Source organism: Ceratotherium simum, chromosome 4 (genome assembly GCF_057802395.1).
Source record: "Ceratotherium simum simum isolate JZ-2026a chromosome 4, ASM5780239v1, whole genome shotgun sequence".
NCBI classification, from domain to species: Eukaryota; Metazoa; Chordata; class Mammalia; order Perissodactyla; family Rhinocerotidae; genus Ceratotherium; species Ceratotherium simum.
The window spans coordinates 30,503,482-30,521,546 of NC_141903.1; the positions used below are offsets into that span (position 1 = coordinate 30,503,482).

Genomic DNA, 18,065 nt, shown 5'->3' on the forward strand with positions numbered 1-18,065 from the left:
CACATTCCCTACATAAACTTAAGGGAATTAGGAAAATAGGACATCAAGAAAATGCAAAAGCATGCTATATAGGGAAGTGAAGGTAGCCCAGGAGATTTAAATGCAACTAAGGCTAACTCACAAATATGGTAAGTGAGAGGTAATTAAAAACTTAGGGAATGAATCAAAAGAAATAGAAGACTTAGTCCGTGACCTGCAGGAACTTAGCGAGATAGTCTGTGACCTAAGATATGCACAAAACAAACAGGTAAAAGCAATTTGCCAAACAATATATCCTCTTATAATAATTTATTTAAGAACTATTTAAATAAATAGTTAAAAGACATCCAAGAAATATAACTAACGAAAACAAATAACCTTTATAGAATTATAGTAAATGAAAATGTCACAATACAAACTATCACTATCTATCTCAATAAAAGAAATAAAGAAAAACTAAGCCAGGAAAAATAGGCTTTTAGCTTTGTACCTAAATAGAGAAGCTCGGGCAATCCACATAAAGGACTTCTTTGACATTCTCCTGATAAAAGCAGTTAAAAACCTTACAGAGTTGTCTATAAGAACAAACAATTAAAAACAACCTAAAAGTTTAACATTGTAGGAACATCCAAAATTATGGTACATAAACAGAATGAATACAGTCATTTATAATAATTAAGAAAACAAATGTCTTATTCTAGATTTTTTAAAAAAAGAACACAAAATCAATTGATTACAACTAAATAAAAATACTTATACATTTGGTCAAAAACTAAAAAGTCAACTGCAAAAATGAAAACAGCTTTGTTACTGTGGCCGATTATGAATGACTCTCTTTAATATCTTAATTTCTTTAAGGTTGTTGCCAATAAAGAAATTTTTAAAAAATAACCACCCTTGATAGGGTTGTCTTACTGATTTCTCTTTGCCATAATTTGGCTGCATTCAATCTGTCCTTTTCAGATAAGGACTATAATCAACCAGTCTCCAATAATGTCTTCAAACTTTCCTTTTTGCTGCTAAATAATGGTCCCATTCCTCCCCCACCCACACACAAACACCCTCTACCCCACCCTTCCACCTCCCATAATTAGTAACATTTATATTTTACCCAACTCTAGAGCACTGGCCAAGCTAATGCTTCCACTTATAGTAGTCTCTCTCTCAGAGCACTTTCTAAGCTCATTGGGTTCCCTCTTCACCAGAAGTAAGACCACAGACTCAAGTACTAGGGAACTGACAAGTATATAAAGAGAGACAGAAGTCTCTGTCTATATTTATGAGATTTCTGCAATAGTGTCTGTTGGGGTATATATTAGGAAGGAAATTTATTTTTTATAAAATTCAGGCCTAATGAATGTCCAAAAATAATTTATCAACTAATTCCTAAAACGTCATTTGGCTTTATAATACGTATTTGAATAACCAAATCTTTTAGAAATCTAGTAACAGAAGGAACACCATTTCTACACTGTAAGCAAAGTTTTTTAATATCAGGCCTAAGAAAGCAATCATGACTCCTGTCTCCTAACAACATACACATTACCTGTCCCAATCACAAACTGACTGTGACCCTAATCAACTTTTAAAAGCTAAAATCTACCTGAATTACATAAACTGTAGGTATTACTTACTTCCGTTTTTTGGCTTTAACAGGTTCATCTTCATTAAGTTCTTCCATTAATTCTTGTTCTTCTTTAACTGTAAGATGAAATTTAATTAAACTTTGTCAGAATAAAAATAAGCAAGCAACTACTGAATTATTTAGGTATGAATCCTGCTACCCACTACCAGAACACTCCCTTCAATAGTATTAAGAAGAAGCTGCAATTTACAGTTAGTTCACTCACTTGCACTCATAGAGAATTGCCACTTTTGGATGGACAGCATCGTTGGGGTTGGGTGCCCTGGCAAAAACATTTCAAATATTCTTATGAATGGTTACATGCATATATTACACAATCTTTTCTTTTAAAAAAGTATTGTTTATATAAAATATCCATCCCATACCATTCACTCCTTTATACAATATTAAACAAAGCATAATAATTCTATACCTCCTCTATTAATCCTCCCTTTACATAAAATTTTCAACTCATTTTGAAATGATTCTTTATGATGCATGTATTTATCAAATAAATGGATTGAATCTTTGAAAACAGATTCATAAAAACAAAAGCAAATCACATACTTTTTTGGCATGATTCGATACTACGGTTATAAAGTATTATCGATATTACAGCTATAAAACAGATATTGCTGAAGGGGAAAAACTGGTATCTTTAGCACCAGGGGGACTAAGTTTCACTGATTTATAAATCACTTGGAAGCAGAAAATGTTAGTACCACATAAATACAATCCATGAAGATTTCTCAATTATTATGAATGACACATATTAGGATTTGTTTCATCTGAAGTACTAAATGATTTATCTATCATGCTTCTATACTACAAGGGAAGATTCTATAAAAATACAATCATATCAATACAAGGGCAAATTACCACTAAAAAATATGCAATAAAAATTACGTACAAATATTTGTCTTCATTATATATACTGGAATGCTGTCTGAACATTAAAAGATAATCTCTTAATAAGCTTTAAGTGTCTCCATATTCTCAGGAATAAGGCTTATCCTCCCTAAATTTCATCTAGTTTAAAACACTAAGCTTTTGTATTTTTGCAAAATTTTGTATTTTACAAAATTTTAGTAAACACTAAAATATTTTTAAAGACTCTGCACGGTTTTGATTATTTCAAAAAATATATGACTAGCCACAAAAGGTGACTATCAGTAGTACCAATATATATAACTGAAATCTTGACAAGAAGTTAAAAAAAATACATATATATTTTACAAAAAATATTTTTATCCAAATTCTCTATTTTTTCTATCCCTATTACTGAACCCAAATTAGCATATTAGTCTATTTTCCATTTCTCAAATTTCCTATATTCCTTGAAAATATAAAGTTTTTCTCAATGGCCTCACATTTTCTGTCAAAATATTAAAAGAATGTTAAAATTGGAGGATAAATTCCTAATTTAAAACTTACTTAGTTTCTTCACTTCTTCCATTCCTTTTTTATGAGGGGGCTCCTGAATAATTTTGTCAACATCCGCCCTTCCAATAAGATCATCAGGTCGGTCCCACATAGAAAGACGAGTGGTAGGATTATAAAAGAAGACCCGCTCATCACCAGTCCAAACAACACACCTAAGAATTGATTCAAATATCATTTTCTTGTGTTATGGAACATATTTTATAACTAAGTCTTTTACTGTCATCCTGTCAGAGGGGAGGTGGTGATGGTGGGGAAGCACATGTCCATAAACCAAACATGATTTTTAGAACAGAAAAGAGCTGATTGGCTCAGGTTAAAACAGCAGCTTAACGTATTAATTGATAAAAACAGGAAAAGCAAAGCAATTTGTGATCAAGGTTTAGAATGCTCAGGAACTTAGTTTGGCACACTCAATCTGAGAGTCCTACATTTTAACCTATTACAACAGACAAGTTTAATGGCAACAAATAATAATGCAACTAAGCAGTTCTAAAGCTAAAGAGCAGACCATAGCACCCAATCTATTACATAACACTTCTTAATATTCCCTACCAAACCAGAATTACTTACTCAAATGCAACCTTCTATGAAGCCTTTAATATCTGATTGTATTTGGTATAAAAAATAAAGAGAAGGACCAATTGTGCTATGGCACTGTAGCCCATACAGCCCACTTTTCCTGTTAATTACAAACAGAAATTCAGACAAAATAGAAAACACAAATACACAAGGACTCTGTAAATTAAAAAAAAATAGAAGTATGGAGGAGAGTCAAAATTTAGAGAAGCAACTGCAAGGGTGTCAATTTCCCATTTTGCTTCCTTAAACCTCTGCCCTGAGGGTGGCACAGTGGCACGGTGGCAGTAGCACAGGCAGCTAAAACTCCAAAAGAAATCAGGTCTTTGTAGGCAGATAATCAAAAGTTAATCAACGGCTGCCAAGCCCAAGGTGACCTAGATGTTGAAATTATCAGACAAAGCCTCTAATATAGAAATAATCAAAGACTTAAAAGCAGCAATTATAATGAGGCTTCATGAGATACAGAAAAACATCTGAAATGAAAGAAAAGATAGAAGCTCTCTCTCTCTCTCTGAGCAGAGAAATAGAAACTGTAAGAAACCAAAAATACCCAGAAATTTTAGATATGAATAATACAACTGAGATTAAATTTTTCTGGATTGGCTTAAGAGCAGAATGGAGATGACAGAGGAAATGATCAGTGAATTAGAAGACAGATCAATAATTATCCCATCTGAAGAACAGAGGGCATAAAAAAGAGAATGAATAGAGTCTCAGGAACCTATGGGACTATATCAAAATGCCTAACATACATGTCATTGGGATCCCAGAAGGAGAAAAGGATATTGGGGGCAGAAAAAAGTTTGAAGACATAATGGCCAAAAAGCACCTCCAAATTTGGTAAAAGACATAAATAATAAAGCTCAGTGAACCTCAAACAGGATAAACTTCAAGAAAACCATGCTTAGACACAACATAATCAAACAGGTGAAAATCCAAAACAAAGAAAAATCCATGATAGCAGCTAAGAAAAAAATACAATACAAACAGGGGAGCAAGCCCAATGATCATGGATTTCTTGCCAGAAACCACAGAGGCAAGAATACAGTAAAACAATATCCTTAAAGCTCTGGAAAAAAGAACTGCCAACCCAGAACTCTATATACAGTGAAAATATCCTTCAGAAACAAGGGCAAAAAAGATATACTCAGATGAAGGAAAACTAAGAGATTTCATCTCCAGCAGACTTGCTCTATAACAAAGTTTTTCAGGCTGAAAGGAAATGATACTAAAGGAAAACCTGGATCTTTAGGAATGAAGGGAAAAAACAAATGGTAAATATCATAGGTATTTTTTTACTCTTAAGTTCTTGAAAATACATATGAAAAATTATAACATTGCCCAGTGGGGTTTTCAATGTATGCAGAAGTAATACATGTGACAACTATAACATAAAAGTAAGTGGGTATGGGGTTAAAAAAGAACCTATATGGTGGCAAGGTTTCCATATTTTATGTGAAGTGGTACAATAATAACTCTAAGTAGACTATGATGGTTAGGTATGTAATACTCAGAACAACTCAAAAATAATGCAGAGATATAACCAGAAAGCCAACCAATAAATTATTAAACGGAATGCTAAAAAATATTCAAATAATTCAAGTGAAGGTAGTAAAGGAGGAACTGAGTAACAAAAAACAGAGAAGACAAACAGAAAAAATAGATCTAAATCCAATCATATGAAAAATTACATTAATGTTAATAGTCTAAACACTTCAATTAAAAAGCAAGAAGACAGAGTGGATAAAAACGCAAGACACTACTATAAGCTGTCTTAAGAGACAAATTTCAAATATAAAGCCAGAGAAAGGTTGAAAGTAAATGGATGGAAAAAGATATACCATGCAATTAGCATAAAAATAGGAATGACTATTTTAATAACAGATGAAACAGACTTTGAAACAAAGCATATTATGAGAGAGAGAGTCATTTCACAATGATAAAAAAGACAATCAGCAACAAGTAACAATTGTAAAATGCATAAGTCTATTAACAGAGCCTTGAAACAGATGAAGAATGGACCAAATTAAAGAGAGAAATAGGCAATTCCACAATTATAGTAGATCCATGCCACTCTTTCTCAGCAATTGATAGACCAACCAGACCCAAAAACAAACAGTACTGAGATAGATCATATGCTGAACAAAAAAAAAAGTCTTAATGAATTTCAAAGTACCAAAATCAAAGAAAGTGCATTCTCTGACCACAGGGCAATTAAATCAATAACAGTAAGATATCTAGAAAAACCCCAAATTCTGGACATGAAAGGACAGATTTCTAAATAATTCATGAATCAAAGACAAAATCAGAAAATAAATTTTAAAACAATACAAACTGAATGGCAATGAAAACACAACACATCAAAACTTGTAGGATGCTGCTAAAGCAGTGCTTAAAAGGAAACTATGGTTTTAAAAGCTTATATTGGAAAAGGAGAAACAACTAATACTAATGACCTAAGAGTCCATCAGAAGAAACAAAAAGAAGTGTAAAGTAAACCCAAAGTAAGCAGAAGGAAAGAAATAATAAAGATGAGAGTAGAAATCAATTAAAAAAGAAAAAAGAAAAAAAAGATAGGGGAGCCGGCCCCGTGGCCCGTGGTCAAGTTTGGCATGCCTCACTTTGGCAGCCCAGGTTTGGTTCCTGGGCGTGGACCTACACCACTCATCGGCGGCCATGCTGAGGTGGCAACCTAAATACAAAATAGAAGAAGCCTGGCACAGATGTTAGCTCAGGGGAAATCTCCCTCAAGCACAAAGAAGAAGACTGGCAACTGATGTTAGCTCAGGGTGAATCTTCCTCAGCAAAAAAAAAAAAAAAAAAAAAAGACAACCAGCCCAAAGCTGGTTTTTTGAAAAGACGAACAAAATTGGCAAACTTCTAGCTAGACTGATCAAGAAAAGAGAACACATCACCACTATGTGGAAAGAAAAAAGGGGTTATCAGCACAGATCATACAGACATTTAAAGGACATTAAGAGAATAATATGAACAAATTCAACAACTTAGACAAAATAAGCAAATTTCTTGAAAAATACAACTTACCAAAACTGACAGAAGAAACAAAAAATCTGAATAGTCCTATAGAGCTATTAAAGAAGTTTAATATGTTATCAAAAACCTTGCCCAAAAGAAAACTCTAGTCCTAGATGGTTTTATTTGTTAATTTTATAAAACCATGAGGAAAAAGTAACATCATCTTTCAAACTTTTTCAGTAAATAGAGGAGTAGAATTCACCAATCACCACCCAGCTCATTTTATAAAACCAGCATAACCCCAATACCAAAACCTAACAAAAACAGTACAAAATTACCATTCAATATCCCATATGAATATAGATGTAAAAATCCTTAATAAAACATTAGCAAATCAAATCAAATCCAACAATATATAAAAAAGGTTAATCATCATGACAAGGTTTATTTTAGAAATGCAAAGCTAGTTTAACATTCAAAAATCAATGTAATTCACCCTATTAAAAGAATGAAGAAGTAAAACTAACTCATTTCAAAAGATGCAGATTTATGATAAAAACACTAACAAACATAGAATAGTAGGGAACTTCTTCAAACTATTTGAGGGTATCTATGAAAAACCTATAGCTCATATTAATTATATCTGACGGTAAAAGACTGAACTGTCTCCTCCTGATATCAGGAACATGGCAAGGATGCCCACTTTCACCTCTTCTATTTAGCAATGTACTGACAGTCCTAGCAATAAGGAGAGAAAAATAAAAAGCATTAAAAATCAGAGAATAAGAGATAAAATGCTCCTAAGTGCAGAAGATATGATTATCTACACAGAAAATCCCAGAGAATCTACAAAACTACTATAATAAATGAATTTAGCAAGGCTCTAGGCTACAAAGTAAATATACAAAAGTCAACTGTATTCCTGTATACTAACAGCAATCAACTGGAAAATGAAATTTTAAAAAAATCTAATTTGCAGCAGGACCAAAAAACATAATACCTAGGACTAAATCTAGCAAAATATGTCTAAAACACTACACTGAACACTGCTGTGAGAAATTAAAGGCCTAAATAAATCGAAAGATAAATGATGTTCATGGATTGGAAGACTCAATCTTGTTAAGATGTGAAATCTCCCCAATTTATCTATAGATTCAATGCAGTCTCAATCAAAATTCCAGCAGGCTTTTTTTCTTTGATAGAAAGTGACAGGCTGATTCCACAATTTACATGGAAATGCAAAGAATACAGATAAACCAAGTTAATGTTTTTTTTTAAAAAAATTGACCCTACCTGATTTCAAAACTTGAGTTTCAGTAATCAAGACAATTCAGTATTGGCAAACCAACATATAAATCAATTGCAACAAAACAGAGAGTCCAGAAATAGACTCAAACAAGTAATTTTTGACAAAGGTACTAATGCAATTCAATGGAACAAGGCAAGTCTTCTCAACAAATGGTGCTGATCCACTACCCATATAGGAAACAAATGAACATGGACCCTTACTTCACACCATCCACAAAAATTAACACAAAACTATTCCAGACCTAAATGTAAACTCTAAAGCCATAAAACTTCTAGAAGAAAACATGGAGGAAATCTTTGTAATCCTGGGGTTGGGAAAGGTTTCTTAAAACACAAAAAAGCACAAACCACAAAGAAAAAAACTGACAAATTGAACCTGAAATTAAAAACTTTTGCTCTTTGGAAGATATTATTAAAAAAATGAAAAGGTAATCCACAGACTACTAGGGGAATATTCACAAAAATAAATCAGACAAAGGACTTCCACATCCAGAACATATAAGAACTCTTACACTTCAATAATATGAAAAACAACCCAATAAAAAGTAGGCAAAAGATATGAACATATACTTTACAAACAACACATGAATGGCAAATAAGCATGTGAAAAGACGTTCAATGTCATTAGTAATCAGGGAAATGTAAATTAAAACCACACCCATTCGAATGGCTAAAATGTTCAAAAACCGAGCATGTCAAATGTTATAGAGGATGGTGAGCAACTAGAAGTCTCATACATTGCTGATGGGAATTTCAAAATGGTAGGACTGCTTTGGAAGGCAACTGGGCAGTTTCTTAGGAAGTTAAGCACATATGCCAAATAATCCAGCCATTCCACTCCTAGTTATTTACCCAAGAGAAACAAAAACATGTCTACACAAAAACTTATACGATAATGTTCACAGCCATTTCATTTGCAATTTACTGAACTGTTTCCAGTTTTTGGCTATTACAAATGGGCAAATATCTAGGAGCAGAATACCAGAAAACTGGAAACAACTCAGAAGCGCATCAACAGGTGAATGTATAAACAAATTGTGGCATATTCAAACAAAGGCATGCTACTCAGCAATAAAAAGGAACAAACTAACGAATCTCAAAATCATTATTGCTAAGTGAAAGAAATTACCGAGCCAGTCATAAAAGGCCATATATCATATGATTCCATTTATATGAAATGTTCAGAATAAGTAAATCTAGACAGAAAGTAGACTAGTGGTTGCCTATGGCTGAGGGAGGTGACAGCAAATAGGGAGTGACTGTCAATGAACATGGGGTTTCTTTCTGGGGTAATGAAAATGTTCTAAAATTGATTATGGTAAGGGATGGATAACTCTATGAATATATTAAAAACAATTAAGTTGTATTCTTTAAATTGGTGAATTGTATGGTATGTGAATTATCTTTATTTTTAAAAAGAAGCTAGACAAAAAAAGTATATATGATTCTTGATATAAAAATTCTAGAAAATGCAAAGTAATCTATAATAATAGAAAGCAGAGGGATGCTTAGGGATGGAGATAGAGGGAGATGTGGACTAGAAAGAAACACAAGGAAACTTCTGGGGCTACTGGAAACGTTTACCTTGATTGCGGTAATGAACTTGAAATATATGCAGCTTACTGTACTTCAATTGTACCCCAATAATACAAATAAAAAATAAAGAGAAAATGTATAATGTACTACCAAACCAAAATCTTTTGTGGAAATGGACTAGATACCTTTTTTGTCATGGAATCCAACCAAAAACTAAGGCTTACTGATCCTAGGGAATACAAAATGCTTTTAGTTTCGACCTCGCTTTACAACTAATGTTAAAAGCAGGGATGGGGGACACAAGTGTTATCATTTTCATCCAACTATTCAATGCACAATTCTCCTCAAGAATTTCCATTAGAACCATCCTGAGACACTTAAGCCATCTTGTTAGATGTTTAACTTTATTGGGGGGAAAAATCTAAGCCTAAATTTTCTATGCCAGTTTCTAAAACACTGTTTGATCTTTATTAACAGCAGTAACTACTTTAAGATGGAGATGCTATTCTATTAACTCATGTTGGCTTCAGCGTGCTTCAGTGCGCTAACATAGCTCCAATGGTATTAGTGGTAAATGTGGAGTGAGAAGCTGTCGGGACATTTCAAAATTAACAGTAAAAATATGGACAAAGAATTCTCATGTCAGGAAACCGCCCTGTGCTAAAAATATGCATGATAAAGTGCTTGGGGTGAAGTGTACTGATATCTGCAACTTTTAATGCATCAAAAAAATAAGACTGATTGGCAGATGCATTAAGGGATGGATAGATAAGTGATAAAGCAAATATGATAAAATGTTAACTGCAGAATCTAGGTGGTCAATATATTATGTTCACTGTTCTAGAAACACTGTATTAATGTTTCTTTATGTTTTAATTTTTTCATAATAAAATATTGCAAGTAAAAACAAAAAAAAAAAACCTATATAGAAACAAAGCAGCTAAGTAAATAAATAAATAAAATAAAGGCCCTGTGCCACTTTTGGTAAATACAAAAGCGACTAAAAGTTCAAAGATAAATTTCTCATAAGTTAAAACCCAACATAAACTATAGACAAATAAAGCACGGCAAATACGGGCGGCCCCTCACTTTGCACTTTGTACGAGACTGTGAAAATAACCGCAAGCTAAATCTGTGTGATGCAATTTTAGTGAGCAATGAAAAAAATGACAGTTGGTCCATGACCTTGAAAAACTTTTGTCAAAACATTAAAAACTCTCTTAGAACCAGAAACTAAAGTTCACTGATCCTAGAGAATACAAAATACTTCTAATTTTGACCTCTCTTTACTAATTAAAAAAAAAAGGCAAACTAATGCTGTAAAATACCAGAAAAAAAATCCCAACATAGGTAAGGGAAACATGAAACTTCATGTTTTACATTTAGCTTAACTTATCTCTAAAGAAACAGTAATTTGAAGAGCAACATTTGAAGATATCAAGAAATAGACTAATAAAAATTTCATTATCCAAATGAAGTGGCATACCGTCCTTAGCTGAACAATTTGTTTAGCTTAAAGTTAGCACTTACCTGTTTTATAAGAAATGGAAAATAATGAATTAGGGAATTAAAGTTACACTGATAATACACTCCTTCATTGATAGAACTTGGAAGATAATTTGGACAAGTGGTTATCTTTCACGTATTCAGATGGACCGTAAAAGCACTAGGAACATACAGTTGCATTTTGGGGGGTGGTGGGTGGATGGAGATGCTTCCTAAGAAAGACACAGAACCTAGAAGCTTAAATGAAAAGATCAATAAATCTGACCTCATCAAAATATAAAATTTATATATGACAGATATTAAAACAAAAATCAAGAGATAGGGAGAAATTTTAATACAGGTAAAGGTCAAACGGTTAACAACAGTATACATAAAAAGCTCTCACATATTAAGAAAAAGACAAGTCCATAAAAAGATACGTGAAAACTATGAAGAGGTAATCCACAGCCAATAAACATGAAATAGGTTCATTTACACCAGCATTCTGGAAACATATAGTAAGATTCCTTTTCTTCTTTTTTTTTAAATTTTATTTTTTATTTTTATTTTTTGGTGAGGAAGATTGTCCTTGAGCTAACGCCTGTTGACAATCTTCCTCTTTTTGCTTGAAGAATTGTCCCTGAGCTATCATCTGTGCCAAGCTTCCTCTATTTTGTATATGGGATGCTGCCACGGCACGGCGTGAAGAGCAGTGTGTAGGTCCACACCTGGGATCCGGACCCGTGAACCCGAGGCCACCGAAGTGGAGTGCACGAATTTAACCACTATGCCACTGGGCTGGCCCCCAAGATTCCTTTTCTTATCACGTTACCAAAGATTTAAAAAGAATATCCCTATACTGGTCGGAGTGAGGGAAAACTGGTACTCTCAGGCTGTTGTTGGGAAAAGTAACTGGTATAGCCCCTCCTCTCTCCAACAAAAAAATATCCTTTCTGAGTTCTACTTAGTAATATCCATTAAAATTTTAAATAGCTATACCACTTGATTCAGCAATTTCATTTCTAGGAATCAGGCGAACAGAAATACTTGCATGTGTTCACAAAGAAATATGTGTAACGATGTCCTCAACAGCAACTTTTGTAATGCCAGGGGCAAAAAATCCACAAAAACCAGATGAACCTAATCATTCATTTGTAGGAAAATTATGCATTTTCACGCAACAGAAACTATGCTATGACAAGGAGATTTAGAGATATTAAAATTGCAAAATTTATGAGACATATTTAGAAAAAAACACTACTGAGTAATATTCTTTTTTTAAGACACTATAATGTACATGTATACCACACACACACCCCTATACACATACGTACATAAAGCACAATACAGGAAAAGGTTCACAAGGCCTATGTACCAAACTTTTATTAATGAGGAGGCTTGGTGAAGATGGAATTCCACAATTTTTTACTTCATATAATTCTTCCATATTGTATGCTTTTTTTACGCATTCACATATTCTTTTCTAATAACAGCATACCAGATCAATGAGAAAATAACTCAAAGTAGAGCACAAAAACTATAGATATAAATCATAAGAGAAAAAGTAAGAGGTTTAGAGGATAATAAATAGAAGAGACTTGACACGCCAATGAGAAATGTTTCAGAAAAGGAAAAAAAAAAGATGAAGAGAAGCAATAATTAAATAAATTCCAAAAGAAAATTTCACTAATTTGAGAACAGATCTAAGTCTGAAAATTGACGAAGCCCACGGAGGTCCAGACTCGTGGGGTTCAGAGTTGGTTAACAGCTTTTCATATAAAATACTCAAACAGAGAAACAACCTACGAATACATTCTTTGAATACAGATTGTTTTCATAACTTTGATTTTGGAAGCAGATAAGTATTTTGCATAATTATTTTTTAAAAAAAGAGCCTATGTATCAAGTTAGTGGAATAACTACATAGAAAATAACTATTCCAAATGCCTTTACAACACAGTAACTTAACTATACATCCCCATCCCTGGAGTGATAGACCCTAAACATAAAAATAAATGAAAAGAAAAAAAGCTTAAACTCTCTTCAGTAACCACATTGTTAGTGATAGATAGCGCTTGTATTGTTATTCCGTGACTTGTAAGAAAAGCAAATAATTATGTTGCTATCACTCAGAAACATGATTTTCAGCAGGAAAGGAGATACTGAATTAAGTTAGATGATGAGGTTCAGTAAAAATCTTGTAGTAGACTTGAATTGCAAGTAATGATGTGAACTCATGATGTATCTTTAAATATGTTATCTTCCATCTGTGTCTACCAAAGAGGTATAAAAATAATGACTAATTCAGTAGTAACAACTATCCCTAGACCCTACACTGTGGCCTATAAATGCCACTTCCCACAAAAAGAAAACAGGGCTTCTTGGAAAAATGGCTGAATCTAGGTCTGAGACAGGACATACATGACATAAGCCAGGAACATCTTGGCGGAGCAGAAAGCAACAAAGGTATCGAAGATAGAGCTGTAACAAAAAAAACCTCAGGAGTCAACCTTAAGAGGCTTCACCTCGCCAAAGATGAAACAACTGAATATCACTAAGGATAATAATTACGATGGAATAAGAACATACAAAATACAGTTAAATCTGTGAATTTGTAATACTCAAACCAACTCATCATTCTGAAAACCAGTAAATCCTTTCTTTCCTATACAATGTATATCTCTAAATAACCAAAGTTGGTAAGGGAAGCACCTCTAAGTATCCCAGTTAATAACTGGAAAAGAAATGATAGAAATACATTACCGCCACTTCCAATTCTTAATGATTTAATGGATCTAGGCCAGGTTTTGCAACCTCATCACTACTGACATTTTGGGCCAAATAATTAATTCTTGTAGGGAGCTGCCCCGTGCATGGTAGGATATATAGGAGCATCCTTGGCCTCTACCCACTAGATGCTAGATGCTATTAACACCTTCCAAGTTATGACAACCAAAAATCTTGTCAAAATTACTCCTAGCTGAAAACCACTCATCTAGGCAATAATAATCAGCAATGGCTGCTAACATCACAAAAAAAGAGACAACTAGATGCATCCTGAGGGAAAGGTACATCACTCATGTACTAGTCTTGCCAGAAAGATCAAACCCGAATCCGATCACATCTCTGTATCTGCTTGCTAGTTTGTAGGAAATTCAGGAATGGAGTCCTCTATTAAACAATACCATGGGGATGCAATAATAAAATCCAGACTGTGGGTCTCTATAAAAAAAAACATTTATTTTTTCAGTAACTAAAACAAGAAGGAAAACAAGTTGGAAGGGAACCTATAGATTACAAGACTTAAACAAGCCAACTCATTACAATGTGTGGACCATATATGAATTAAATGAGTTGGAACAGGAGAGAAAGCACTGATGTGGGGAGAGGAAGAAAAGGGAGAAGCAAAAAGAGAAGAAAAAGTAGACTATTCAGCATTTAGATAAAAAGACATAATTTAACATAGTTCTATAAACATAATCACATATGTGGGTATATTTTTAAAATTTTAAAAAATTTTAAACAATAAGAAGTAGAGTCAGGATCTCACAGCGATTCAAGTCTATAATTATGAACAACAAACATTAATGGAGACTACTATGAAGGGAGGAAGACACTGTAGCAATTGAGTTTTAGGTTTGAACACCCAAAACACTACGAATAAGAACCAAAATATTCAGTAGATAAAAACATATATGTGACATATACTTTTTTAAAGTAAAGTACTTTTTCCTTCTATAAGATAAACCATGTAACAACCAAGCACGGCAAAAAATAAGTAAATAAAACAACTTATTAATTAAGGCAGGTACATACCATGGAGTACCAGGAATAGGGGTAGTAGCTACTGGCTTTGCCTTCTGGGCAGCCTTTTCTTCTTCGGTCATCTCTTCTTCTTTGGGCTCCTGTGGGAAATGATATTACTCTCATTTAATTAATATCACAAAATTATACCTGAATATTCCACAAATACAAGTATTACTGCGAATACCTCAAAGTACAACCAACACAAGGTCTGTTGCTAGCACAGGGAGGGGAGAATGAGTAGGAATTTCTAAGAAAGTTCTCAATTCTTGCCCCCTAGACTGAGCCAAATTCCACAACAGCAGACCCAAACAGCAGCAGATGGTCCTATCTTACAGACTCACTACCCATCTGCTTAGGAGCAGAAATGGGGAATACAGTATAGAAAATCAGAGAAGACATCTTCATTTAAGGTCGTTTCTCTTTTCTGCTAACTTCCTTACTAATAAAACACGACTACCATTGGTCCCTCACTAAATAAAGGAAGCTTCTGAAAGGCAGATTTCTTTTTTCTTTTTTTTTTTTGAGGAAGATTAGCCCTGAGCGAACATCCATTGCCCATCCTCCTCTTTTCGCTGAGGAAGATTGGCCCTGGGCTAACATCCCTGTCCATCTTTCTCTACTTTGTAGGGGACACCGCCACAGCATGGTTTGACAAGCGGTGCACTGGTCTGTGCCCAGGATCCGAACCTGCGAACCCCAGGCCGCCAAAGCGGAGCATGCAAACTTAACTGCTGCGCCACCGGGCCGGCCCTGAAAAGCAGCTTTCTTTTACTGCTGTATAGAGAGCATTCCATGCCAGGAGAGAACAGATAAAATATAACAAACATTCCCCAAATATGAAGTTGTATTTATCATTTTAACGTGCATCAGTCTATAAGTCAAGCAGCTGGAGATCAGGGCCAAGCGCTGGTCCAAGGCCCTTTCTTTCTAGGGGCCTCAGTTTAGTATAAGAAGTAAGTTAATGAAACTTTTAAAGGAAAAACTGAATTAGAAACCTCAGAAAACCCTAACATTTCAGAAACCCGATGTATAGCAATTATCTAAAAAATTATATCAAATAGTTTTTCAGTTACAAGTAAATTGTACCCGACAATGTTGGCTCCCAGATTAACGAGTTGTGGCCCTTTACCTCCTTTATCTCCTTTATTGGCTCTTCTTTAGGATCCTCCTCCTCCGTCTCCATTGGCAGAGGTTCTTCAGAAGGTTCTTTAATTGGCTCTTTAATCTTCTCCTCTAATTTTTCTATTAAAAAGTTAAGATAATATTACTCAATGATTTTCAGAGGCTAAGCAGTTAAGATACTCCATTTCTAGTTATTAACCCCAAAGATAAAATGTTCTTCCTTGTAATATCATTAATTTGAATCTAATGTAATGCTCAATTTCAAATACCTTGCTATACCAATGAGGAAACTGTCACTAGAAAAGAACTACTCATTTCAGAGGGACACAAAGTCTTTCAGGGCCTTCATGTTATCACTTGTAGCAATCATTCATTCTGCTGAAAGGGATAAGATACTAAGATACTCAGGAACAGAAACAGTCTTGGGATATAGAAAATTATGAGTCTTCTTCATCTAAGACTCCAAGGGCCTAAATTTTTTTCTTCAGAACACATACAATACACACATTCCTTCCTGATCAATGCTATCAATCTCAACAAGGATAACAATAATTATATACTAGAATAATTATGCAATTCCTGACTACAGCAAATATATATATATATATATATATATATATATATATATTTGTATGGATGTATAAGTTAATTTCTCCAGGCAGAAAAATGATGGACAAACATTAAGCAGAAGAACTGGCTTTTTAAATAAATACATATTTATCAATTTACTAGATATAAACAATCCAACAATTATGTAATTAGAAAATCCATCTAATGTGTTAAAAAGGAATTAACTCAGAATTTCAAATAGTATTCTATTTATAATATCATAGTTTGTATTATGTCCCACCAACTCATTAAAGCTATACCTTTTTCCTTCAGTTCTTGGGGTTTTTCCCAGGTTGATTCTAATGTTCTATTATTATAATAATAGGTCTTCCCATCTGCTGTTTTATATTCAGTCCACTCAGAAACTGCTGTTGCTCCAGCTAAGGTAGCAGGTGAAGCTGCAATAGCAACCTGGGGATGTATCATGGGTACGATAGGAGGGGCCATTCCTGGCAATACACCTAAAAGAAGAATAACAAAAAGTCAGATCCAAATATCACATTGCAATACAAAGTAAAACTTCAACATACAAGCTAAATCTATTAAATGTTAATAAATGAATGAGCCAGTTGGAAAAACGAAAAAAAAAATCATAAAAAACGTGATTTAATTACTTAAATCTATATTCTGGTTTAGTTCTAACACCTAAACTCAATTAGATTCAGAAATTCAACCCAAGAAGTACCTTAAGAGCAGTCAGAAATTTGGGCCACACCTATGATGAAGTCTTAATAAGTCTTCATAAATTATAAAAATCCTGGTACATTCTTTATTTATTAACAGAAATATTTTTATAAAGAAGTTCTCAAATTCTAATGAAATCAAGGCAACAAGCATATTTCCTGAGGCAAAATTATTTTCTAGTTTTAAGGTACCTACTAAAAGGTTATGAATAAAATTCTCAGTTTTAAAGTAAATGACTGAGTTTATTATCAAATCTACTTTAATATACTAAGTGATTAAGTCAGATATCCCTGTAAATTCTGTCAGTCAGTTTAGCCTTTTCCTAAAAGAAAGCAAAGTTTCTTCTGTTTTTTTTTAAAAGATAGGCCAAGATTTATATTTTTTACAAGACAGCTACACAAGCTGATACTATATAAATAACTAAGGATACGTGAAACAAAATTGAAAAAAACCTTCAAATCCTATACTAGAATTTAAGTTTCAGGTAGTTATCTTCAATAACTTTAAAATGTAAATTTATACTATACACAAATATTCACACACATATATTCACTAGCATGCAAGCATAATCACATCACTTTACACATGAAAATGATTTTTTTAGATTTAACTTAAAAACACACATCAAAAAATAAAATTAAATGTTATGAATATGAGAATGAAGTTGTTTACACTTATTACAAAAATTAAGATATAAAGTGATCTGACCTTATTTGCTTTTGTGAACCAAAGAAGCTAATACTACAGGCAATTGGGAAAATTAAGTGTTGGCCAAATATGACAACTGCATTTATACTGCTCATTAAAAAGAAAAATATAAAAAAATCCACTCACTTGGGCAAAAATAAATAAATAAAAGGATAAACAACAACATTCACTACCATGCCAACTTACAGACAAAACAAACTAAGAT

At 33.4% G+C, this 18,065-nt stretch overlaps 1 protein-coding gene across 7 annotated transcripts in view; it reads right to left on the minus strand.

Moving 5' to 3' along the window:
• TCERG1 (transcription elongation regulator 1) overlaps window positions 1–18,065 on the minus strand; it is a 64,841-nt gene that overhangs the window by 27,176 nt on the left and 19,600 nt on the right. For 4 of the 7 annotated variants that reach the window (XR_001392509.2, XM_014794785.2, XM_014794776.2 and 1 more), the window contains 7 exons: window positions 16,729–16,929; window positions 15,867–15,979; window positions 14,747–14,835; window positions 3,038–3,198; window positions 1,830–1,886; window positions 1,614–1,680; window positions 470–520 (listed from right to left, as the gene is read on the minus strand). Coding sequence is in view for 6 of the 7 variants with exons in the window: in XM_014794785.2 (XP_014650271.2) it covers window positions 470–520; window positions 1,614–1,680; window positions 1,830–1,886; window positions 3,038–3,198; window positions 14,747–14,835; window positions 15,867–15,979; window positions 16,729–16,929 (739 nt within the window). In the remaining variant the exon portion in view is untranslated. Of the gene's footprint in view, window positions 1–121; window positions 224–469; window positions 521–1,613; window positions 1,681–1,829; window positions 1,887–3,037; window positions 3,199–14,746; window positions 14,836–15,866; window positions 15,980–16,728; window positions 16,930–18,065 lie in introns of all 7 variants that reach the window. The other 3 variants (XM_014794787.2, XM_014794782.2, XM_087429602.1) reach the window with 2 other exon arrangements.